General features: G+C 41.9%; 1 protein-coding gene across 2 annotated transcripts; it reads right to left on the reverse strand.

The window, feature by feature from the left end:
• Positions 1-160: 160 nt before the first annotated feature.
• daxx (death-domain associated protein) lies at positions 161-15,233 on the reverse strand. Of its 2 annotated transcripts, none has more exons than XM_079523212.1 (11): positions 14,850-15,233; positions 12,685-13,055; positions 8,629-9,051; positions 7,916-8,047; positions 6,954-7,070; positions 6,112-6,343; positions 4,170-4,345; positions 3,718-3,943; positions 2,473-2,959; positions 1,942-2,074; positions 161-1,345 (listed from the first exon to the last, which is right to left on the reverse strand). In XM_079523212.1, exons 2-11 carry the CDS (start codon positions 13,015-13,017, stop codon positions 1,286-1,288), a joined length of 2,319 nt encoding a protein of 772 aa, XP_079379338.1. In that variant the 5' UTR covers positions 13,018-13,055; positions 14,850-15,233; the 3' UTR covers positions 161-1,285. The 2 variants fall into 2 exon arrangements, with proteins under 2 accessions (XP_079379338.1, XP_079379339.1); XM_079523213.1 differs by having other exon boundaries at positions 12,685-13,058.
• Positions 15,234-24,556: the final 9,323 nt, after the last annotated feature.

Raw genomic sequence — 24,556 nt, forward strand, 5'->3', positions numbered from 1 at the left:
AGATCTGCTCACGTCACAAGCTTGTAGATCGCTATTTTTGGTGCGCAACACTGAAAGCCCCTTAATAGTTTAAACTTTCAGCAAACTCATAAATGTGACCATGGGTTTAGTTGCACTCTTTAAGCTATTGTTCAGTAGGATCGTATTTCAACACACTCAATCAAATAACAAACCAAAAAAGGCATTATTTATTTAAATTGTCATCTAAAAATGCATTTGATCCAGAGCTACCGACTCCTTCCCACAGAAACACAGAAACATACAAATACATATAAAAATGTAAACAGAACTGGCATTGAGCTACCATATTGTCCGCTGCCAGCCAAAAGTGAGGATAAAAATCATATTATATTCATCTTGCTTGCTCTTGCGAGTCGCACCCACCCAATGTTCACAGTTTTAGGCACCGCTTTGGTGAAGTGGCAGAAAATAGAAGACTTAAGCATGTGAACGACAATGGAATTCACAGAGCAACATCTCCACGGATAAGGGTACGAAATATATATATTTTGCACTCAATATTGCCAGCTGCACTGCTACTGTCCAATGGTCAAGATAACAATTAGAATCTATAATAAAAATCAGAAAATCTAAAACATAGTCAAACCTTTGCCAAACCAGTGCAAAGAAATTAGGATGAACAGTTCAAGCTTCCTTGTCTGGATTCTCCGTTTGCTGACAGGTTCCCCAAAATCCCAGTTGTATGACATTTCCTGCCAATTTGTGCTATTACCATTGTTATTTGTCTGATGATTCCTCTTGCCACATTATGTTTCATTTGAAGATTCTGTTTTGTATTCTGAAGATTTGGTGAGATATGGTATGAGCTGTTGACTCAGCATTTTTGCTTTACTCCCTTTACGTTTCCCTGTAAATATCAATATGCATACATATGCATTATGCAATATCTACCAGCAAAGTTATTTTCTAACAATATAATTTATTTCAAAAATATTGTTTTGATACAGTTGAATGTTGACATCCTAGATCCTACTAATTTAGAAATGCACTTCAGAAATAAAGATCTCTCTACTTCATTCTTTCTCTAAGGCCTGATTTATACATAGTTGCACACCGCAAATAGCCTGACTAAAATAGTAAATAGAAAATCGTGATGAAAATTGTGGATCGGCTATTTCCGGTGCACGACATACAAAATCAGACATAAGACTAAGTGAAGGAGTGTCTTTTTTGTTTTGCTTTTTGTTTGGAAAAGGGTAGCAGGATGATTTTGAAGATTGGGATCATCTTTTGGCAGAGGAAAATGTCAGGGTTTGGTCACAGGTCACTCCGAGTCTGACAGCACGATGATCTCATCCGGATCACACTGCGTGGACACGTTCACCTGGAAACAAAAAGCAGCAACACCGTCAAGATGGGAGCCATGTAGTGGTGCACCTCCTCCATGCAAGTCTCCTTTTCACTCCACACATGCTTTGCACATGCTTGTGTTTACTATTATTTTATTTGTTTGCTTGTAAAATATTAATTTCCCCTTTATTAAATATCTGTAGTGTAGATAGGGAGGGACCACCGTCTCTAGTTTTTCAATCTCTATAATTCAAACCAAGGATGTAAACAGGTCCCGTGTGGGACACACATCTATCACCATGTGTAAACCTGTTCAACTGGCCTTCCCCATTTTGTGCATGGCATAGACAAAAATGTTCACATTATTCAAAATTGTGAAAATAGCCCGTTAACCCATTCTGGGCGGGAACCCCTTTTGGTGTTAGCATTATGTTATGCTTTAGCTATTTTTGAAAAATCGAAGAACGACTGACATAGAAACATAGCTTTGTCAGGATGTAGAAGACATTTTTAGAATCTGATCTCAGGTCAGAATGGGTTAAGAGAGGTTATTTTCACTACACAGCGAAATATAAAAACAGGTCTTATGTGGTTAAGCTAAGAGGGGAGAACAGAAAGATGCCTTCCCACCTTGTTTTTCTTGGGAGGGGGTGTGGACTGGGAGCTGGTGACCAGGTGCTGGCTGGGGCTGTCTGCTCTGGTGGACCGAGCCTGTGGGGGCGGACTGCTGCTCACCACCATGTCCAGCGAGATGTCTACATCACTGTAGACAGCAAGGCAGGGGAAGAACAGATCACAGACAACGAGGGATAACAGGCGAAATGGGGAGAGAAGAAAGAGGGGATTAGAGAGCAGGGAATTGAATTAAAGTAAATTAAAACAACATCATTAATTCCACTAGGGGCAGTTAGTTTTGAGCAGCTTGTCAATTCTATTTGTGAACGCATTTCATGCAGGTGCAAAGTCTGCAAACTCAATGTGCTTCACATTAAAATACAATAGTAGCGAAAGGCCTGGGATAACATAAAGTTTGAAGATTGTAAAAGGACAGTTAAGGTGGTTGCACACAGGACGCGTTTTTCGGAAAACAGACGGAAAAACGCAGCTAAAAATCAGAGAAACGCTAGATACCCTTGATAGCCTCACCCAGTGTGGCCTTACCCATTGTCAATGATGGTGTGGATGACGTAGGGAGAATTCCCTGATTCCCGCACCTCCCTCTTCCTCTTCCTACCTCTGGCGCCTGAGCGGGTTACCGGCGATGACACGCCATTGCTCACCGGCGACGGTGGCAGGGACATTGCATCGGTCGACGCCGAGCAAGTGCTCACCAGCACGATAGCCGCGTTGTGATTGGAGGAATCCGCGGCTTCCTCCTCCACCGCCGAGGAGCTGTGGGGCGACGGCTTGGTGTCCGCCGGCTCGACCAGAGACCCCGATTGGGTGGGGCAGTCTATGGGGGAGGGCTCGCAGGACAACGGCGACATTCCACGATTTCCGTCCTGGGAGACAGCGTCCAGTCCGCTGGTGACGGGCTCCTTCCGCTCGTCTCCCTCCTCAGCACTCACGCTCGCCGACATCTCCGTCTCTCCCGCCTCTTCGTTTGTGCTTTCGCTTGCTTGCTCCGCCTCGTTGTCGTCATCATCATCTAATCAAAGCGATCGGAAGAAAAAAAGAAAAATTTCTTTCAAACACTTTTTTTTACATCAACGCCCATATTCAGCATTTGAGCCACGGACCACCATTTGATGAGATTTAGCCTCTCAGAACCAAAACTAAAGAATTTTGTTATCGTTGGATAATTCCATGCTGTATAGAGGGTATGCGCATGCATAAAGTGAATGGCAGATCGAGTGGCAAATCGAGTGGCAAAGTGAGTGACAAAGGGAATTTAATGTTATTTAAAGTAATTGCATGCCATCAAATAGGACTTTTCTGTTTGGATGTATGGGCTGTCATGGTCAGAAAGTAGTTTTTTGCCACTCAGTAGGCTTTCCCGCAAAACTTCCAGGTATGATGATGATGTCACGCGCATACCCTCTATTGATGTGGTACCATAGGAGAGATAACAGGCAAACCATTACAATTATTTTACATTCTCTAATTTGTAGAGTAATGTAGATGTTTAACAATAATTTAACTCTTGAGCGCGTAAAATGAAACCAAATGGACCCGTAAGGGTTACCAACTCTCCATTTAGCTGGGGACCACTGGATGAAAACCACTGATGTAAGGCATTATAGCAGTGGCACCATTTTGTGGTGCCACAGATATTTCTCCCATAGAGATTTCCGAAAATATTGATATAAATTATTTTAAGCATGGAACCAACGCTGAACCGACGAGAGACAATCGGCAAGTTGAATGCTAGGGGGAGGAAAATATTGCTCGGGTGTAGCACCTCACCTGGTCCATCGTGCTGCGTGCTGGCTTGGATCTCCTCCTCGATGTCTGGGTCAGACGATGCGTCGTCTTCCTCCTCCTCCTCTTCGCTCTCCTCCTCCTGCTCTGCCACCTCCCCGTTCTCCTGCGCCACCACCTCCCCGTTCTCCTGCGCCGCCACCTCCCCGTTCTCCTGCGCCGCCACCTCCCCGTTCTCCTCTTTTGTTTTGTCTTCCTGCTTCTCAGATTTCTGGACCGAATGAGAAGGAAAGGATTTCTGGCATGGTTACTTGGGATCAAAGTGTGGTACAAAGTTAATACTTGGTTGGTGATACTTGGTCATATCACATTTTTGTTATCCACCCCAGCATCCCTATTCTGAGGGGAACGTTGGACAAAAATAGAACTCTATTTGGTTACCCCATGTCTAATGGGGTGGGGTGTATCCCTTCTCTGCCCGCCGTTGTGTGACGTACCCCTTTCCTCAATTTGCCTTTCTCCAGTCGCTTGGCCCTCTCCTGGTCCTCCGTGTCGTCCTGCTTGACAGCGTACTTGGTGATGACCTCATCCAGGCCTTTCAGCGCCAACTCCCTGTTGGCTCGCAGCTTCAGCTGCAGATCACGGTCTTTCAGGGCAGGGTCTGCCATTGATGCTGGATGAAGAGAAAAGAGGGAGTTATTGTTGCAATTATTCTGGGGGACTATGAGGAATTAAAGATAGATAACTCACTTTAACACAATCCGAGCCAATATTGAGATTTCTCGTATTTAGGTAATAAACCGACATGTGATAATATAATGACACATACAGTAACTGACAACAAAATCAAATCAATCAATCAAAATCCGAATACCAACTTTTATGAGGCAGTATTTCTTTGTTTGAAAAACACAAGGTTCTCTTCATTTTTTTGTTTTTTAATTTCCTGAAAAATGAACATTTTGGACTTTCTTCCGACAGCAGATGTCGTGTATGTATAAAAAAAAAATCACACCCATGTAAAGTGAGGGGCGCTAATATATTTAAGTCTAACTCATGTTGATTAGGTGATGTAATGGTGATATAAAACAAACTGTGCAAACAAACATTAAACGCCATTAACAATAAAGAGACAATATGACTTAATGACACATTATGACTTACATTTTCCCTTCATTGTCAATGCATTTACAAAACAAACATTGAACTAAAGACAAACATTAAACCTGTGTATAGGAGGCACCCCTCAAAAATATATGATAAACATAACCATTATTATCCCACTACCAGAATCAGAATAGAGCGTCGCAGTCCTGCCCCCTTTCATGACGACGCCAGGCCCAGGAAATAGTTCCCAATGCATTTTTCCCATAGACATTTCAAAACATATTTATTTAACACCTTGAGGGCCCGGACCTATTTAATCCATTAATAAAATGTGCCCATCATTTATAGCGCCCGGACCACTTTTACCGGGGCACCGGAAGTTGTTGTGAATGTCTGTGTAGCAGCTAACAATAGCCACACCACTCTAGTCGATCGACAACAACGGGAGGTAAGAATAAATCTATTGCGACTAGCGACTGGACCGCGGAGCGCCGTCTAACACAGGATCTTTTTTCATAATTAAACGGGATGATTTAGATCGCGAGTTATGAACGTTTTAAGATTTTTGTTTTCGTCCGCTAAACAGGCAGGGAACATTTTCGATGACGTGTCACTGTTGTGCAACACCGAGGATTGGGCAACAAGCGCTCCTAGGCTGTGGAGCGATGTGATCGGTTTTGATATCATTAATCTCCGTCCCGTTTATCAATCTCCGTCCTGGACCCCGATGGTGTTAAAGGCCTTATAAGCGTCGTACAAAGTCAACTCTTGTCGTGACAAATCATGACAACAAACAATATTTTGGACCAAACAAATAATTACAAAGAAGAAAAACAACAAAAAAGTGTTGTAACCTGCCTAATTATTTGTTCAGCCCGAAAGATTGTGTTTGTTTGTTGTCATGATTTGTCACAAGAAGAGTTGGCTTTGTCCGCGGCGTAAACGTCTTTAAATAAATACTTTCTGAAAAGTCTATGAGGAAAATGAACAGGGATTTCTTTTCCGGGTCTCTCGAGGGGGGGCGGGACTGCGACGCTCTATAGGGTCGACGTGGTGTCTGGTTGTTAGGGCTGCCTCCACACTTCCACAGACTCTGCCATAAGTACTCTGCCACGGTTCTAGGCTTATTATCCCGTGCTCAATGTCTTCACATATTGTCCTTATTCAGCACATTTCAGCCACTTCTTTTGCCCATTAGGACCACTCTGCGCGACGTCATCAAACAGCGACGCGCAACTATGGTAACATTCTACAGGCAACAGGTTTCCACGTTACACCTTTTCTGTTTTTCCCCCATGGCGCTAGAGCTCTTCTAGTTATTAAAATTACTACCTGTCCTGAAACCATCAGTGAGGTGCGAGCCAAAGTTGTAGACGAGATCGAGGTGTCTCCTCTCCTGCAGGTGGCCTACTGTCTCTCTGAAGGCGTCCTGGGCGATCTGGTTGAGTTTCTTGCGGGGCAGACACAGGTTGTGGCGGGTGTTGGCCTTCAGCACTTGTTCCAGGATGTCGGTGTAGTCTGGCGGGTTCTGATGCGCCTGGGGACTGTTTATGAACCGCTCGACCTTACAGGAAGGAGGCAAAAAACACGGTCACGCAAACAAGAAACAACGTTACCAAAGTCTCATTTATATTAGTCACGCCCCCTCTCATGCCATCTTGGTTATTATGCCTGTCTGGTAGTTTGAGATGACTCGGTGGTTCTCAAACCTTTTAATTTCAAGGACCCCCGTAACTCTGTTACAGACCTGTAAGGGTCTATTTTGGAACACCCTCTAGGAACGCTGAGGGTCCCTCTGGACCCCACTTTGAAAACCACCGCTCTAACTATCAAGATATCTGGAAAGAAGCTCAATTTGACAGAAAGGAGACAGGAAATACTGGTAACAAATATTTTTTAGTATCAATAACACTACCTGGCCAACATCACTAATTTCCATGAAAAAAATAATACTTAGTATACTTTAGTTAGTATAATACTAGAGCCAGTGGGATTAAATAAAGTTTTCCATGTAATGAAATGGCACACATCTAAACAATAATAGAAGACCAAATAATTCCTGTACTTTCTGTACTTAATCACCGATCATGATAATTCTATGTGACTGGAGTAATTGAAATGAAAAGGTTGTGAATCACTGGTGTATATACGGTAGGTAACTAGTGCTGCAGTACCTTCTTGTTGATCTCAGGGTAGCGCGTGGCTGTGCATACGATTCTCTGCTCAATGACTCTGCCTGTTAGAGGGGCGCAGGACTTCAGCTCACACAGTTTTTCATAGATCTTCATCATCTAGATGATGGGAAGAGGAAAGAATGACAGATAAGTATTTCTTGTAATTTGCAGTGAGTACTACTGTAACTACACTGCAACTCCCTATACTCAAGAGGAGAGTAAAAAGGTATCTCCCGTCTGGTTCAAATTTAGCTGTTGCCGTTTTCAAACAGCAACAACTCAAATGGAATAATGTTGTTTTTTTCCCCGTGTGAACACAGGACGTGGCCATGTTGACGAACGACCGGAGGAATGATAAATTAAATACCAGTAAGACGCCCTGAAACAACAGAGCTTCTTAATACGGCACAGTTGAGAAGCAGGACTTAAACTATTATTCTGGTGTCAGTGAGGTCACATGTAGAGTTGCTGGCCGGCTCCATATATAGGCTTTAGTTCCGACATACTATTGATCCGAAACCTCAATCCCTAACCTAACCATAACCGCAAGCACGGGAGCAGCGCATGTCGGACCATCGCATTTTCGCATCGCCCCGTGCTTCGGACCTTTGGTGTGTCAGATCTGCGTGTGCAACCCCAAACCACCTATGGACTACCGTCTTAAGGTCAACCACACCAATGGTTTTGTCCCAAGGTGTGGGGTTTGGGCTTTAGGCCACGAAAGTCATAGTCAATATATGTGTTCACACACATATATACATACACACACACACACTTACTATTTTTTCTTTACTGAGACAATAGAGAAAATAATGTCCTAGAAATAATGTCTAGGAAAGGCTGTTGGAAATAATGTCTAGGAAAGGATGCATATGGGTATTTTATTTCATCAACCAGAGTCAAACCCAACCCACCATGTCTATAAATAAGTCTTAAACACCACATTTCTAAAATACACAAACCTTGCGCTTGAGCTTGTGTTCCTGGATGTACCCCGAGTCTTCAGCCGCAAGGTCGTCCAAATCCAGCTCCTTCTCCTGCAGGTGGCGGATCTCATCGTTGTACACCTTCAGTAGATTTTCCAGGTACGCTATCTAAGAAAACAAGGGGTTCATGGAAAATAGAATTTCCGTAATCATTCCAAATGTACCCCTGGCTTACCCTCAATGAAAACTCCAGTGGGTTCTAGCAGCAGCATAGCCATGGACCAACCGGGTATATAGAAGAATCTGAGCCATGCCTCTATGGGGCTTTTACATTTGGTCTCAACCTTTTTTCACCAAGTACCACCTCAGAAAATATTTAAGCCTCGCATTGCCAGTTTAGTTTGTTGTGATCCGTGAACGCATCGGCGGCAGCGCTCGGCACAAAGCCAACTATAATGCAATGGATTAAATAACCCTGGGCAATTAAAGTGTTAACAACCTATAGAAGGCAAAATATTAGGCAAAATATTAAAATTAGGAAGTTGCCATAGAAAATGTATAAATGTAGGAATTTATTTTAAATGTTTTTTGTTTGATAAATGAGAACTTGTTTACTCTGGAACACATTTGGACCCTTACCACCAAGTGCAATCTGTCTAGTATGCTATGTTTCTGCTAAAAACAGCACTTGGGCTCTTTCCGAAGCTCACATCTGATAGAGCTCTCAGGCTCTACTGACCGACACTGACCTGCCTCCTGGATGTTTTCCTTTTCTTTCTCTCCTTCTCTGTCTCCTCCGCGTTTGTTTCTTCCTCCTGCAGCCCTGAGGTGGACGGTTGCTCGTCATCCGCCACAATCTTGTCTTCCTTTTTCACGTCGGCCTTCAGTGATGCAGAGGTAGCTGAGGCAAACGCTGAGGATGTGGCTGAGGACTCTGCCTTGGTTATGGTTAGCCGCTTCTTAGCGGAATGCTGCCGGAGCACAGTACACAGTTCGTTGATGTAGACAAACGTCTTGCTGGGGTTCGCCTGGGCCCGTGTCAAACAGCGGCCCACAATGTTGCGGAACTCGGCACAACACAGGAAGTCTGGGGAGGCCTTGCTATGCTTAACATGCAGGAACTGCAGCACCTCGGGGCAATCCTGAGTCTGGGTCGAACAGAACTCCACAAACTGGAGGGAGAGAAAGAGGGAGGGTAAAGGGTAAAGCCTAATGTTACCGATTAACTCATTGATTGACACTATTATTAATAACATTTCTCCAAATGGACATCACTAGCGGGAAGGGTTACTCTTTGAAGTTACATTAACTTTGGTTTGGTAGAACCCTGGGTTGTATACAGTGTAGCCACCTGGCCATGATTAAAGTGCAAATGTTATGTCAACCATTTTTATCTAAAAACCAAAATCAAACTTTTAGCAATTTAACAAATGGTAACAAAGTAGCAAAAATAAACCACATTAAAAAAAAGAGTTCTGTTACTTTTGGGGAAGTGAAAAGTCGTCATCTTGGAAAAATCAACGCAGCAGGATTTAAATAAATATTGTACAATAAAGACCTTTCTCGGCCCCGCCCCGCTCCCATGTGTTTAGGAACCAAGCTGACGGCAGCACCAGGAGGGGGTGGGGCGGAGGGGAGCGGGCGGGGTCGACATATGCCCTTACTGGGCTGCATTCACACATTCAAGACACCCGTCTTGTGTCTGACACCTGTCTTGTGTCTGAACACAGCTTTGATGGATGTTTTCTGCCCCCCTCCCCCATAAAACCATATCGCTACAGCATTGATTTGCTGTGTTTCATTTTTTGAACCACTCCGGTTGCCAGGGCCCCGCCCGCACTGGTGTTTTTTCTCATTAGCTTCCGTTTTAGGCCGCGCCTTTGCAGGGTTTTTTCTCTGAAACTAATGCGCTGTCCGTGGTGTTGACCAGAACGGCGATCTTTTCTGATTATCCGGTGAGTGCGATGGGAACATTGGCATCTAGAGCAAGGATTGGCTTTATTTTAGCTTGGTAGCATTAATGCTAATAATTTAGCATTCAAGATGGAAGCCAAAACCGGACGTGAGTCATAGTGGAATCGCCTGAAAACACGCGGCACTCAAGCACCACCACTTTTGTCCACCAGGCAGCACTCAATGTGTCAAACACAGACAAGACACAAGACAGACAAGACAGGTGTCTTGAATATGTGAACACAGCCCACTAAGGGCATGTCGACCACGCCTCCCTCCCCTCCGCCCCACCCCCTCGCCCCACCCGCTCCTGGTGCTGTGGCCATCTTGGTTCCTAAACACAATGGTCCTCATTCACAACGGCGTTTACGCTCATACCGTTACGTAACGTGAGCGGAGCGTGAGCGGACAGGCATTTACGTCGATTCCCACATTACGTGGGAATTCATGAACTTCAACGTGAACTTGACGGTGACGTCGGATGGTCGGAATCTCCGCTAAAAGCTGCGCCACCTCAGAGGGTCGTGTACTGCTTGCGTAGATTTATTCAGAAGGCTTTAGTCTTCATTCTGAACCAATTAAAAGTCCCCAAATCTCAGATAAAATATGTAGGCATGTGTACAAAAAAAACATTGGTCAGCACACAAACAAATGATAGCTTATATAAAAGCCAAGTATCACTTGGATGCCTAAATGCATGCATTCTAGAGGCAGGTTAGCCTAGAGTCCCATACAGAAACTGCCCCTGCAAACCCGACACCTTTTTATTTATTTATTAGGATATTTCTAGCATGCGCGATTGCGCTGCACTTGACAGCTTTCTACTCGCAGTGCAACGCGTTGTGAGCTTGTAGATCGGCTCTCGGACTCGCGCTGCATGTTAAAAAACAAACTCACAATTATAATAAGAACATACACTTATCTGCATTCTGCACATACGAATTCATTGGAAAATGAATATAACGGTGCGGTGAGCCCGGCCCGGACACAACAGATTATTTCTATGGTTCACAGACATGCCGGTCTGACAGACAGACAGCAGTCACGGGCTAATTAGCCCTATCAAAAAATAGAAGTCCACATTATTGCATCAGCGCGTGCAATTCGGCCAGTCATAGTTTTAAGCCAGTGCACCTTAATTCATTATAATATGGGGAACTTATAGCTAGGCTGTAGGCTACTAGCCTACATTGATGAGATCAATCAAGTTTGGTGCCAAATGTCCCACGAAATTCGCGAATCATTTTAATATGACGACATCATCATAAATGAACCTGCACTTAGATCTGACAAAGAGGAGGCTACCCGCCGTATATGGTTGAAAATTTAAATAGCTATAGGCCTATGCCTACGTGTCCATGATCAGAACAAATCCATTCTCCACATGGCATTCAGACAGATGACAGTGAGATGATATTAATCTATTCCCCGCATGAATCAATGCAGCTATGATAAAAATATATAGATATATGTTTTACCTCTGCAAATGTGTGAGTGAGCAATTGTTCAATAGAAAAGAAAAGGCTTTATAATATAATTGCCAAGTATACGCTAGCTTGCTGCCTTGGTCCCGAACTTAAATAAATAAATGGCCAAGCTGCATTTTATGCCGTAAGTCAGCTTGACATTGCTGCAGCGGTGCGGAGCAGCGTTCACCGTTTTGTAAGCTTGGGAAAATGATTTATATAGTTTAATGGTAGGCTATAGACAATATAAAGAATCACGCACAAATGTAATGGTATATGGATGTAAAAAAAGAGACTGCAGGTGGTGGTCGTCGCTCCGGCGCTTGACATGGTCAGATCATTTTCTTTTAATTTCCAATATAGCCTAATTTCTTTTAATTTGTGAAGCCACTATACTGGAAAATATCATTATTTTGTTGCATTCCGTCAGGAGGACCTCTATTTCGTTGGAGCTGTAAGGCCTATAGTTCTTTTTTGTTTTTTTTACTGCTGTCTGCTGAGTCATGCTTGAAGCCTTTTATGGTGTGAAATGGGGCGTGGATCAATGCAAATGAAGTTATCCGCTGATTTTCCGATCATTTGGCACCCGCTCGCATTCACCTGCGTACCTCACAACATACACCTGCGTACCTGTGGTACACACCGCTCTTTGAATTGCACGGCAAAACAACGTTGCGTGATCGGACGGAATTTCCCGCATCAGTTTACGCTTCCGTTCCGCTTCCGTTACACTCTTGCGTATTTCTCCTTTGTGAATGAGGACCAATGCCTTTCTGGGGCCCAGAAAGGCACTTAAGGGGGGCGGGGCGGCTGCTGTCAGGGGCACCCTCTGACCAGCCTGCGTCGGGCTAGCCTCGGAAACTCAGACGTTTGGGTCTGGGTCCGAGTCCACTTAAATATGGCATACAGTAGCACAAACGTTGATCACTCTCTGCTGATTTCTGATCGTCTGCAGCACCTTTGTTGAATTGACGCACACACGTACACACACACTCCTCTCTCTCTCTCTCTGTTGCTCTAATTAATTAGTCTCATGTCGCACAGCTGAGTCTAGATTCTCCCGGCGGATCCTGCCGGGAGCTGCCTATGCCATAGAAAGCATAGGTGGACCCCAGGCTAGCGTTGGGCCTACTCAAATTCTAGTTTCGTGGCTGACAGCATGAATCATCATGCAAACAGATGCACGCAGAGACAGGTCAGTTACCCAGCTGCCTCCTTTACTAAATGCAAAAATCAAGTGTTTGGGGTCAGGACACTGGCAACTGAAACAGATCAAGACAGCAAACTAGTTTGGGTCCCGTCTAATTTTTGTTTTGGGCCTTGAGCTAAAACGTTTGGGAAGCAGCACTGCACCAGAGTAGAATCCTTATGAGATGGTCTTCTTACCTCTTTGAACAACTTCTGGTTCTCGGCCAGCAGAACGTGGCTGTCCTTCTTGGACGACGCAAACGGCGACGTTATGATGTGAGTGGGAAGGGGCTGCGGCGACTTTATGATGGGCGACTTTATGATGCGAGTAGGGACCGGCTGCTGGGCCTTGATGTGAGTGGGGACGGGCCGCTGGACCTTGATGATGTGAGTGGGGACCGGCTGCTGGGCATTGAGCGGCGGCGAGATGTGGTTAGCCAGACTCTGAGCCGACGAAGAGGAAGCACTGGAGGAGGAAGGCTGAGGCGTATCCTCTTCATCGTCATCGAGGATTATGATGCTTTCTGCCATCGGGGGTTAGGGAAAACTACCAAAGGTGTTGGTCCTCTCTGCTTTGAGTTCATGTTGGAGTAGACGGAAGAGAAAATGTTACACCAGAGATTTGACACAAATGTTCTGACATGTTCAGAAATGTCCCCTAGTAGTAGTGGATAAATAAACTATTAGTTACCAGAAGCATATCACTGATTCATATAAAACACTATGACTGGGATCTTCCCCTCTTTTTTGGCATATAAAGTTGGGGACGTTTAGTGACCTCCAATCAATCAATTTTATTGCCATAACAGTTACAGGTAAAAGTGAGGTGAAACTCTTGTTTATGCAGGATTTATGCAGGATTTCACGTTTGCAGTTCAAGGTATATAAGATACTTATATACTTATATAAAGAACAATGTGTTGGAGCAGCGGCGATGACTACGGGGGTGCCTGGAAGCTGGAGCACCCCTGAAGAAATAGGAACACAAAATAGCACCACACTGAGCTTCCCTCCCCCATGACTGGGGTTTTGTCACGTAGTCACACTACTGTGGGTGGTGGGGTGCTGGGGGCAACTAGGGGGTGGGCATTGCCTGTTCTCTCTCTCTCTCTCTCTATCTCTCGATAGATAGATAGATAGATAAATAGATGTATATATATAGATAGATAAAAAAAAACATGTGTGGGGGGTTCAGCCCTGACATTTATAAGAAGTATTCGCCCGTGTTGGAGAGTATTTTATCCTAAATTACATTGTTTACAAATTGTATGTTTCACGTCTTCTCGTCAAGTAATAAGATGCAAACATTGATAACTGTTTTGACGTGAGGGAGGGCCATCAGATCAGACCATGTGGAACGCCCTACCAACAGTCATTAAGACATGCGAATCCCTTGACTCCTTCAAAACCGCTCTCAAAGGGCACCTAGGGATGGCTGCAATTCGAAACTGGCCCCCGTAAAATCTGAATCCCCCCCACCCCCCCCTTTTTCCGTCACTGTATACGTTTCTTTTCCCTTTTTACCTCCATTATGATGATTTCCTGTTCTGTTCTTTGTCTATATAGAAGTGTCTATTTGTACATCTCTAAATGTTTTGATGAATTGAACATGGTGGACCCTATTGTAAACAAGTGTAATGCTTAAATGGGTCGTCCACTCACAGTTAACAGCCTTTGTATTGAGTTTGTGCTTGAAATGTACTGTAATTCTGCAAACTGTTAATAAATATTTCAATCAATCAAAATCAATTGTTCTAACGGCGAATAATAATAACACCACCGTCGATCCAGAGCTATAGAGTAGAAGAGTTGTGACAAGTCAAGGATAGTAGAGAGATGGAAGATGGTGTACTGCAGTGACAGTGTACACACCAGGGTCACTGACAAGCAAACTTGCGAACTACAGACTGGCAGCCAAGTAGCCTAGCATCCTACTAGCCTACATGTAGGCGGCAGAAAGATGGAGCCCAAATAAACCCCCTACTGACTGCAATGGTTAAGAATTTAGCAATAACATTACATTAGCCTTGGATCAAGGAGACTGATACATAGTTGACTTTTTATTTATTCTACTAACTAAAGCAAAAGTCAGAGAAAATACATCTGATTGTCTTGATCCAAGGCTAAAATTACAGCACATTCCGATTTAGTCTTAGTCTTTTGAATAACACACAGTTTTAGTCCTATTTAGTAATCTGAAATTGTTGACTAAATATCAAAATGTTAGTCGACTAAATACCAAAATGTTAGTCAACAACAATAACAGTGATAAATACATGGCGAATAATAACAACGAAACACGTTAGACCTCAATATAAGAGACACACTAACATATGGCCCGTCTCTTTCGGTGACACACATACCTTTTAATATGTTGTCCCGGGTTGTCTTCAGTACTAGACCGTATAATCCAACAATGACGTTAAAAGCTGCCCGTACGAACACTTAGCATTAGCCGGTTAGCAGCCAGTCTGACACTGCTGCTTGACAAATAATCAATGTTGTGATAAAAACAAAACAAACCAAAAAAGGAAGCCGTAATTAAACCAACATGTGGCTGGCTTAAATGAACGTCGTTTGTATGAATTGGGTCGATTTCAGTTAATTGGAGACAATTATTATCCTGAAATGTAACAGACTTTAACCTCACCAAACAATACTCCGTCAACTTAACTGTGTGTATGCGCGCCGAGAGCAAAAATGACATACGAACGTCGAACTCTCCGATTGGTCATCGGCTAAAACGTGACTCAGTAGCAGCTTTATCTATTGGTCCGTTTGAAGCATGGAGTTGGTTTGTTGAAGACAAAGTTACTTACGACAACTCCGTTCACTTCATGGGGCCAGGCTCTTCTACATAGACTTCTATTGAATGGGGACAACCGGAAGTTTACGGAATGCATTGGAGTCTATGGGCTCACGCGAGTACATGAGCCACGTGACCAGGCTGTTTTCTGCCCCTATGGTCGTAACTCTTGTCTTACTCTGTGGCTCTGGTAGGTTGCCGTTGACGAGCGGGTTCACACAGGGGCATTATTTTGCCCAGATCTTGACACAAGAGAGCATGAGACATAAAAAAAACATCAAACTCTAAGCATGCATGGGCCATGGGGTGAAAATGTTTATAAAATGGGGAAAAAACAACTAATTAAATTAGTCATATCATAAGGCATATCCATGGCTGATTACATTATAAATGGTGTGTTCAAATGGTATTACTAATAATTAATTGGAGTCGAGTTAAATACATGTACCCTAAAAACATAATGCTTCCTGTAATGGCGGGCTCTCTATGAAGAGCTCAGCTATCACTTGAGCACCTTCTATAGCTGTTTCCACACATTTCCATCCACCACGTACGGTCACGGCCACACAGCCAACTCAAGGTACGGCCACGGAGCCGACTTGGGGACGGACCCAACGCAGCTCCTCCAAGGAAAACAAACAAATGAACGGAGTTGATTGATTGATTGAAGAATTTATTAACAGTTTGCAGAATTACAGTACATTTCAAGCACAAACTCAATACAAAGGCTGTTAACTGTGAGTGGACGACCCAATTAAGCATTACACTTGTTTCCAATAGGGTCCACCATGTTCAAATCATCAAAACATTTAGAGACGTACAAATAGACACTTCTATAGACAGAACAGGAATTCATCATAAAGGAGGTAAAAAGGGAGCTGAACGTGAATCCCCCCACCGCCCACCCCTTTTTCCCCCTCACTGTATATGTTTCTTTCCCCTTTTTACCTCCATTATGATGAATTCCTGTTCTGTTCTTTGTCTATATAGAAGTGTCTATTTGTACGTCTCTAAATGTTTTTGATTAATTGAACATGGTGGACCCTATTGGAAACAAGTGTAATGTTTAATTGGGTCGTCCACTCACAGTTAACAGCCTTTGTATTGAGTTTGTGCTTGAAATGTACTGTAATTCTGCAAACTGTTAATAAATATTTCAATCAAAAAAAATCAATCAATCAATCAAACCAGCTGTCTAAAAACCCGGAAGAGACGCCGGCTCTGAGCGGAAAACGGACGCGCCTAGACGCAAGTCTGGCAACAGCTTATGTCTTCTCCTGTGGAGGGCTAGGTAGTAGGTACTCCTGCGGGAGGGCTAGATACACCGGGGCTCGAACATGTACCTCAAGGACTCAAGGAGTGGGCTGTAGATATGACTCAGGGCTCTACTTGGCTTCGTACCTCTCTGGGACTTGTACTTGGCTTCCGTACTTCTCTCTCGGTCGCTAACTTATTCCGCACTGAGCCCTGGCCTCACTTGCGCCCATATTTATGTGTGACCTGACGTCACTACCCGCACTGTCCGTCACCCTGGCAATATCTGTGTGACGTCACTATCCTCCAGTGAATCATTCCAACTTTAGCGATCAACAGAAGTGGTCTAGTAGATTCTGTTTCTGGTTATTGCGACCATAGGTCGCATTTACTATGAAAACCTGCATTTCCGTGTGTCACATCACACCCTATAATACTGTACACGCCTCGTAACATCACGCCTATATGGTCACACCTTGTGACATCACACCTCCATCTCCATATAGAGCTGACCTGTTCTGACATTTTATATGTTGATCTATAGCCCACCATATATATATTCGTACTCTCTAATTGTTTTGATGAATTGAAAATGGTGGGCCACTGGGCCCTATTGTAAACAAGTGTAACGCTTTATGGTGTCGTCCACTCACAGTTAACAGTTGTTGTATTGAGTTGTACTTGAAATGTACTGTAATTCTGCAAATTGTTAATAAATCAATCAATCAATCAAACCCGTCCGTCTCCATTTTGACTGATACCTGTAACCTGTCCAATCAAACTCTATAGACTGGCCCGCCCCCAAAGGTATTAGTGCAACCGTGCCCGGCAGCCAGCGAAAAGCCATTAGTTCCCATAATTCTAAAGGCTGTGTTGTTTCATTTTCCTTTGAAAATTGACGTAGGCCTATGACCAATATGGCCCGAGGAAAAAGCAGAAGTCTCCGAGAAGGAGACATACAGAAATGATGTTTTTTTTTTTACAAAAAGCCTGCAGTTTCTATTAGCTTGGATTCCCCATCGATGATGTCACTGGTGGACAGGTTTCTGAACTGCAGATATAGGCCTTGATGCATATAAATTTAGATAAGGGAAGGATTGAAGACCAATCAATCATCTGGACTCTGGAGGAGTACCGTGGAGGAGAATTTGTAAGAATGTAATAGAGTACAAATACTCAAGAAGTCAGAATTAAGGACTGTAAACCTTTTAAACAAGTGAATATTAACTTTATCTTTACTGTTATAATGTTCAACTGTAACTCTATAGTAATACCTTTTAAGGATAAATACTTTAGAGGAAAACTATAATACCAAAAGGAAAGAATTAGGCAGAGAAGTATCAGAGTATACCAGAATACCTTAGAATGAGTTTGACACCAGACACGGAAGAAAGAAGTCCACACCAGAGCTATGGGGATCTTCCATTTGATATATATTACAAATCACATCGGGAGAGAAATGGCAGGTCCGTACAGCGTTAAAACGATCTCTCACTGACACATCATCAGTGACAACATTTTATACTACATAAGTCATAACATCCTTTTCACATGGGGAAGTAATGCATTTGGAGTTCAGAGGGTAATCAAAAAGTGAATTATGGCGACACCTATTGCCGGGAGGTTCACTTGGGACAGTACAACTGACGTGGCAAATCACACTTCCGGGAATCCAGAAAGGGTGACCGAAGGGAAACGTAGTTCTTTAAGTAAATGTAGTTCACAGCCCAAGTTACTGACAACCAGCTAACGTAACTAGGAGACAACTTGTCTGCTCTGGCACCGTAGCAAGGCCGAATAACATGTTTTCCAACAGATACGCTGGGTGTTTAGGCAAACAGGAGAAAACAATACTTTATCTTCCCGCCAGCTGGGGGGAAGAATTAATACTTATCTAAACGTTGGGCAGAAATTAGATGTAAACTCAGTGGGACACAGGGCATGAAAAATACATAGTTATTGGGAACATGGAAACTACCATCCACCAAAAATAACAGATCTACAGATCTAATAACTCAAAATTATCCATCAACTCCATCGCTTTTTGTGGATGAAGTGTCATGTGATCAATAATCAATAATCAATCTTCAGGGAATAATTTGGAGAGGAGAAATAAATTAACTCTATACTAAGGATCAGGAGGGGAACAAAATGGTAACAGGAACAATGAAAAATAAAAAATAGTTTGACTTACGACCAGGCAAGAAATCACTCATTATTTAGATGGTACCGTGGCAGAGAGACAGAATGACTTTTCTCTCTCGAGGTCTTCGATCTTCGGGGTTCCCGAGGAACCCAGCAAACGGTGCAGCGGTCCACGCCGACGTTAGTGTCAGGGTTTGACAATGTTCTTTAGGGCAGATCTTCGGGGTCCCCGAGGAACCCAGCATCGTTGCAGCACGCCGATGCGCCGTCGAAAGTGTCATTTGACAACAAAGTTCTTTTTAGCAGCGCAGATACTGCGATAGTTCTTCTTCGCTCTTAGTCAGAGCCGAATCTTCGCCCCGCCCCCAGGATGGGTGACATAACAGGTGACCCACAGGTGACAATATCAGCCTATACTTTCTCATTGACAGATACACTCGATCTCTGTCATTCAAACGGGAGAAAACGGCCGGAGATGCACCTAACAGTTCTTATACCAAGCAGAGCTTGGAGAGGGGGGACGGGGTAGTTGATGATGTTATCTTTGTCGCGCTCCTGCGCCGATCGTAGCAGCTTCCGGGTGAGTCAAATTAGTACCATAAAGGCCAAATTTAGAATCAAGTCTATTCAGGGGAGGATATATGCCTAGTCAAGCCAAACTCATGGTGATGAAAACAAAATAATAAAATGAAATGGAAGGGGAAGGTGTCCCTATTCTAAATCACTCAATGTAAGGTCAAGGGATGGTTCGGGGATAATAAAGGTTAAATGTTTACAATGGAGGGATATTCCAAATTCAGAGGTAAAATATGAATCAAATTTAAAATAATAAAAATATGATGAGGTGGGATAATGAATCCTAATGGAATGGAATTTAGATTGTCCAAAGATGGGATAATTCAGTTAAAATAATCTATATACTGGGGAAGATGGAGATCCTTTTTTTTATAACAAATGGAAAATAGTTTTAATAAAAATAAAAGAAAATAGTCAATTTAGCAAAATACAGCGTTTTAGCAAAGAAAAACATGTTTGAAAAACATAAAACAATAATGTGTATGGTGAAACATGAGTGGAATTATAATGTGTTCCCGATGGGAAATCTATGGGCAAATTAAGGCCTAATCATAATGATAAAAGGGCAGTCACTGTTCTGGGGGTTTGGGCCTAATACTAATGATTCAGACGGTTCTCAGTGGGTCGGGGTCTAATGATACTGATTCAGACGATTCTGAGTGGGTCGGGGTCAAGGGTCAAACCTTATAAACAAAGGGAAGGAAATCTCGAGGTCCACAACACATGTCCATTCACTCCATCGCTTTTGTGGGTCTCTAGATTCCTCTGTCCTGACTCGGGTTTGTTCCTGACCACGAAACCACCAGAGATCCGTATCTAAGAGATAAAACAGAAAGACAAAAAACAAACTGGTGAATGAAATGAAACAATAATAATTATAAACAATTCATCAACAGGGTAAACATCAACAGGGTATGTTTTTAAATGAAAATGACTGTTCTACCAACCGCGCATGTACACAGCTTAATGGTGAAGGGAGGGCGTGTAGGTAGACAGGGTATGGTTTAAAAAAATGAAAATAAAAATAATAATAAAATATTAATATTTGTACTTCTCCTGACCGTTCTTACAGTACGTATTTACACATTTATATGGAGGGAGGGTACTTAGAGATAAGTCAAGGAGAGAGAGAGAGAGAGACCCAGCGTTCTACGTACGCATTTACACAGTTGTAAAATGGAGGGAGGATACGCAAAGACACAGAGTTCTCTAGCGCATGCATTTCACATTTATATGGAGGGAGGTTACGTAGAGACAGGTAGAGAGAGAAAGATATCTCAAAAAGAAAACAAAGTATTCTATTTTTTTTCTATTTAATTCTTCTATTTAATTGTTTTCTATAATAATGTTGCAGTGATTAATCCGTTAACACAGGAAACACAGCTTGATGATGACAGAATAAACGCACAAGTCTATTTTGCCCTGTATTTGCACTGGACTTTAAGACTATCATGCATAATATGGCATGGCATTGCAAACACGGACAGAAATAAACAAAATGTAGGTCATCACTCCTAAAAAAAACACATGTATGCTAATGTACTTATCAAATACGCTATTAATGACGTAGCTAATGTCACGTATAAGACGCCAAAAAAGAAATTGTGAGATCACAAGTTCTACCTGTAGGAGCCTATAGTTACTCGTTCCAGGCAGAGAAGAATAGAGTAGAGTACAAATAAAAATAAAATAATAAGTATTATAATAATAGGGAATTTAACTAATTTAGTGGGATATCAAGACTCTAACTGTGACATCTCCTTTTTTTTCTAGGTGATAATTTGGTGTTAATACTATAGGGCCAACAGCAACTTCTCCTATGGACCCGCCCTATAGCACCTGAATTGTCAACATAAATAAAAACAATAAAATTAAACTTAAGACTTAAAACTTAAAATTTAAAACTGATTTAAATTAAAAATCTAAATCAAAATTTAAATTAAAAATCCAAACCATAAAATGAAAATTCAAAATCTAAAATCTAAAATCCAAAATTTAAAATGTAAAATTCAAAATGTAAAATGTAAAATCCAAAATTCAAAATGTAAAATTCAAAATTTAAAACGTTAAACTCAAAATCCAAATTCAAATTAAAATTTAAAATCCAAAACCTAAAATTCAAAATTCAAAATTCAAAATTCAAAATTCAAAATAAATAAATTCAAATTACAATTAAAATTAATACTGGGATTTAACCTAAAAGATAATTAAAATATAATAAAGGAATACTTAATTAATAGTACCGGAGTTCGGATGTAACCTATAGTTAATGGATGGCCAAGTAATTAATGAGTTAAATCAATGAGGGTTGAAATCAATGGTTGAAATCAGTAAAAATGGCATAACTAATGTATTAAATGGACAAGGGGCCCTATCCAAAAAGGATTGTGGGAGTTGTAGTTATTAAATGATGATGAACGGCGGAAACCAGAATGTAATTGAAAAATCACACCCGTGTGAACTGAGTGGTGTGAGGTCTTATATAGCCTGATCAGCTGTGGTCTGACGTAATGTCTGATGTAATGAAATCACACCCGGGTGAACTGGGTGACCGTAGCAACCATGCTCATTTTTTCTGCACAGACAGACTAACAAAGCCAGTTGTAGGAGAGGTCCACACCACTCAAAAATAAATGAAATTAAATAATAAAAAATAAAGAATGAATTGAATCAATAAGGGGATTGGTTGAAATCAATAATAAATTGTCATACTAAGGCAATTAAATGGTCAAGGGGGTCCTATCTAAAAAAATAAAATGTATGAAATGATGATAAATGGCGGAAACGGAGGCTGACAGATGTCGTCGCGTATTCCTAATTATCAGTAATCACACAATAACCAAATGGGGAATGAGCAAAAATAAAATACGAAATGTACAGGTAGAATGGAGGCTATAGGCAAGTAAACGTTTGTCACACTCTTAAAATAATGAAAAGGGAAATATTAAACTGACCTATTTGTGGAATAGGAAGTTATGATGAGGTGAATTTAAAAGGAATTGTTCCACACACACACACACACATATATACACACATGCAAACACAGAAACACACATGGAGCGAGATGGGGGTTATCTGACAAAAATAGGATAAACGGAAATTTGTACTGATGCTACTATGACATGAAACATAATGTAAGGCAATAATAAAGTTTTGAAATGCAGTAAAAACTGTAAAAATAACAAAAATCTAAATTTTGTTTTGCCTCCCTTACTAAAAGTCTGAATTCTGAAAAATGTGGCTTTGCTCCGTTACTAAAAGTCATGCAAAGTATGAGTTATCTATTCAAATAAACTTCTAAAGTTATAAAACAAGATGGCAGGGGCAGGGCCGGGGTAATCTCACATAGAAATTGTGGGGGGGGGGGGATTCATGCACACACAGGCACGCGGACACAGAGAGAATCGGGTTGTGCACACATGCACATACACACAAACACATGCACGCACACCCGCACGAACGCACGCACGCACATACGCACGAACGCAGACAGAGAGACATTCCAGACAGTGGCAAGGCCACTGCTCTCTTCACAAGAGATAAGGGAAAGCAGGCATAAACAGACAAGCACAATAAATAGCACACTCCAGAGAAATAGTTGTAACTGTGTTCTAAAAGTCTATCTGGGAAATAATTATAACGTCTCAGCGGTCAATGATATCACAATATCGGGATGATATAAATTATTAAATAAATTAATGTGAACCTAATTATAACATGATGAAAGTCAACGGTCGTAAAATAAAAGATAAAATGCCCTATTTTGTTCCTGGCCAAGGAAATCAACAGGGAAGAAAGTGTTAATGACACCAACTAGTACTGTGTCACAAAGTTAGGAAACCCGGGGGATAGAATGAAATGAGATTTGGATGGCCGTCCAGAAATAATAGTTTGAATAAAAATAAATAAATAAAATGAAGAGATAGAGAGATAGATAGTATACGACCTATAAACATGTGAACATGAACCTAATTATAACATGGCTGAGACAATTTTAAGAATGTTGGGATTGGGGTAGAATCATTTTGGAGCGTCGACTAGCGTCAATAGTAGTCGTTGCGCAAACACAATGTTATCAATATAAAACAGTTCTAACAGTAGCATGAAGAAAATTACAAACTGGGGTAATAAAGGAAAAAAAAACAGAAAGAACTCCGAAACTTTGTGTAGGGTTGTTAAGCAACTAAAAATAAATGCCTCGCTGCTCGAGGTGGGGTGAATGATAATGACAACTTAATCTATGAAGGCTAAAGAAACCATAAATTACTTAACTTAGAGCAGATGAAGAAGCAGATAGGCAGGCAGAGTCGGGAGAGTCGACCCATAGCAGCAGAGACCAGAGACGGCTCAGGCAGGAGGGTAGATGCCGTCAGAGGTCCATGGAGGGGTTCGCGGAGGTCGAACGCCGTGAACCGTTAAATTCACTGATGTTCGCCGTTCACGGACCCCAAAATAAAAATCGCTGTCCGTCCGAATCCCGGTGACATACCATTCCGATGTAATGGTAAACAACGATCAAATGAAAACTCCAAAAAGCTCCAAAAAATGGCTTGCGTGACGTCTCCCCTCCGTGTGTGTGTCAAACAGAGAGAAAAGGGAGAGATAGGGAGAGGAAAGGGGGAACTATGGTCTAACATTCTTAATTAATAATGTTGATGAGAAAGGACTGTATAATAGTTATAATAGCAGAGCAAGAAACTCCGGAAATGTAAAAATACTTTTAGAAAGTAATCAAGTACAAAAAAAAAAAATACTCTGGCGCTGGAACAAGCTTTTGTCGGAGCAGCTAATCTTTAAATTAGTCTAATACTCGTTAAAAGACGGCTATCGAAGAGGACCAATTGATGCATATAAATTTAGATAAGGGAAGGATTGAAGACCAATCAATCATCTGGACTCTGGAGGAGTACCGTGGAGGAGAATTTGTAAGAATGTAATAGAGTACAAATACTCAAGAAGTCAGAATTAAGGACTGTAAACCTTTTAAACAAGTGAATATTAACTTTATCTTTACTGTTATAATGTTCAACTGTAACTCTATAGTAATACCTTTTAAGGATAAATACTTTAGAGGAAAACTATAATACCAAAAGGAAAGAATTAGGCAGAGAAGTATCAGAGTATACCAGAATACCTTAGAATGAGTTTGACACCAGACACGGAAGAAAGAAGTCCACACCAGAGCTATGGGGATCTTCCATTTGATATATATTACAAATCACATCGGGAGAGAAATGGCAGGTCCGTACAGCGTTAAAACGATCTCTCACTGACACATCATCAGTGACA

Source organism: Electrona antarctica, assembly GCF_951216825.1.
Source record: "Electrona antarctica genome assembly, chromosome: 15".
NCBI lineage: Eukaryota > Metazoa > Chordata > Actinopteri > Myctophiformes > Myctophidae > Electrona > Electrona antarctica.

Coding starts and splice junctions, on each gene's coding strand:
- daxx (XM_079523212.1), bottom strand. CDS start 13,017: ATGGCAGAAAGCATCATAATCCTCGATGACGATGAAGAGGATACGCCT. Junction 3,944..4,169: donor AAGGCAAATTGAGGAAAGGG/GTACGTCACACA, acceptor CATTCGGTCCAG/AAATCTGAGAAGCAGGAAGA. Junction 1,346..1,941: donor CCCCTCCCAAGAAAAACAAG/GTGGGAAGGCAT, acceptor TTTTGTTTCCAG/GTGAACGTGTCCACGCAGTG.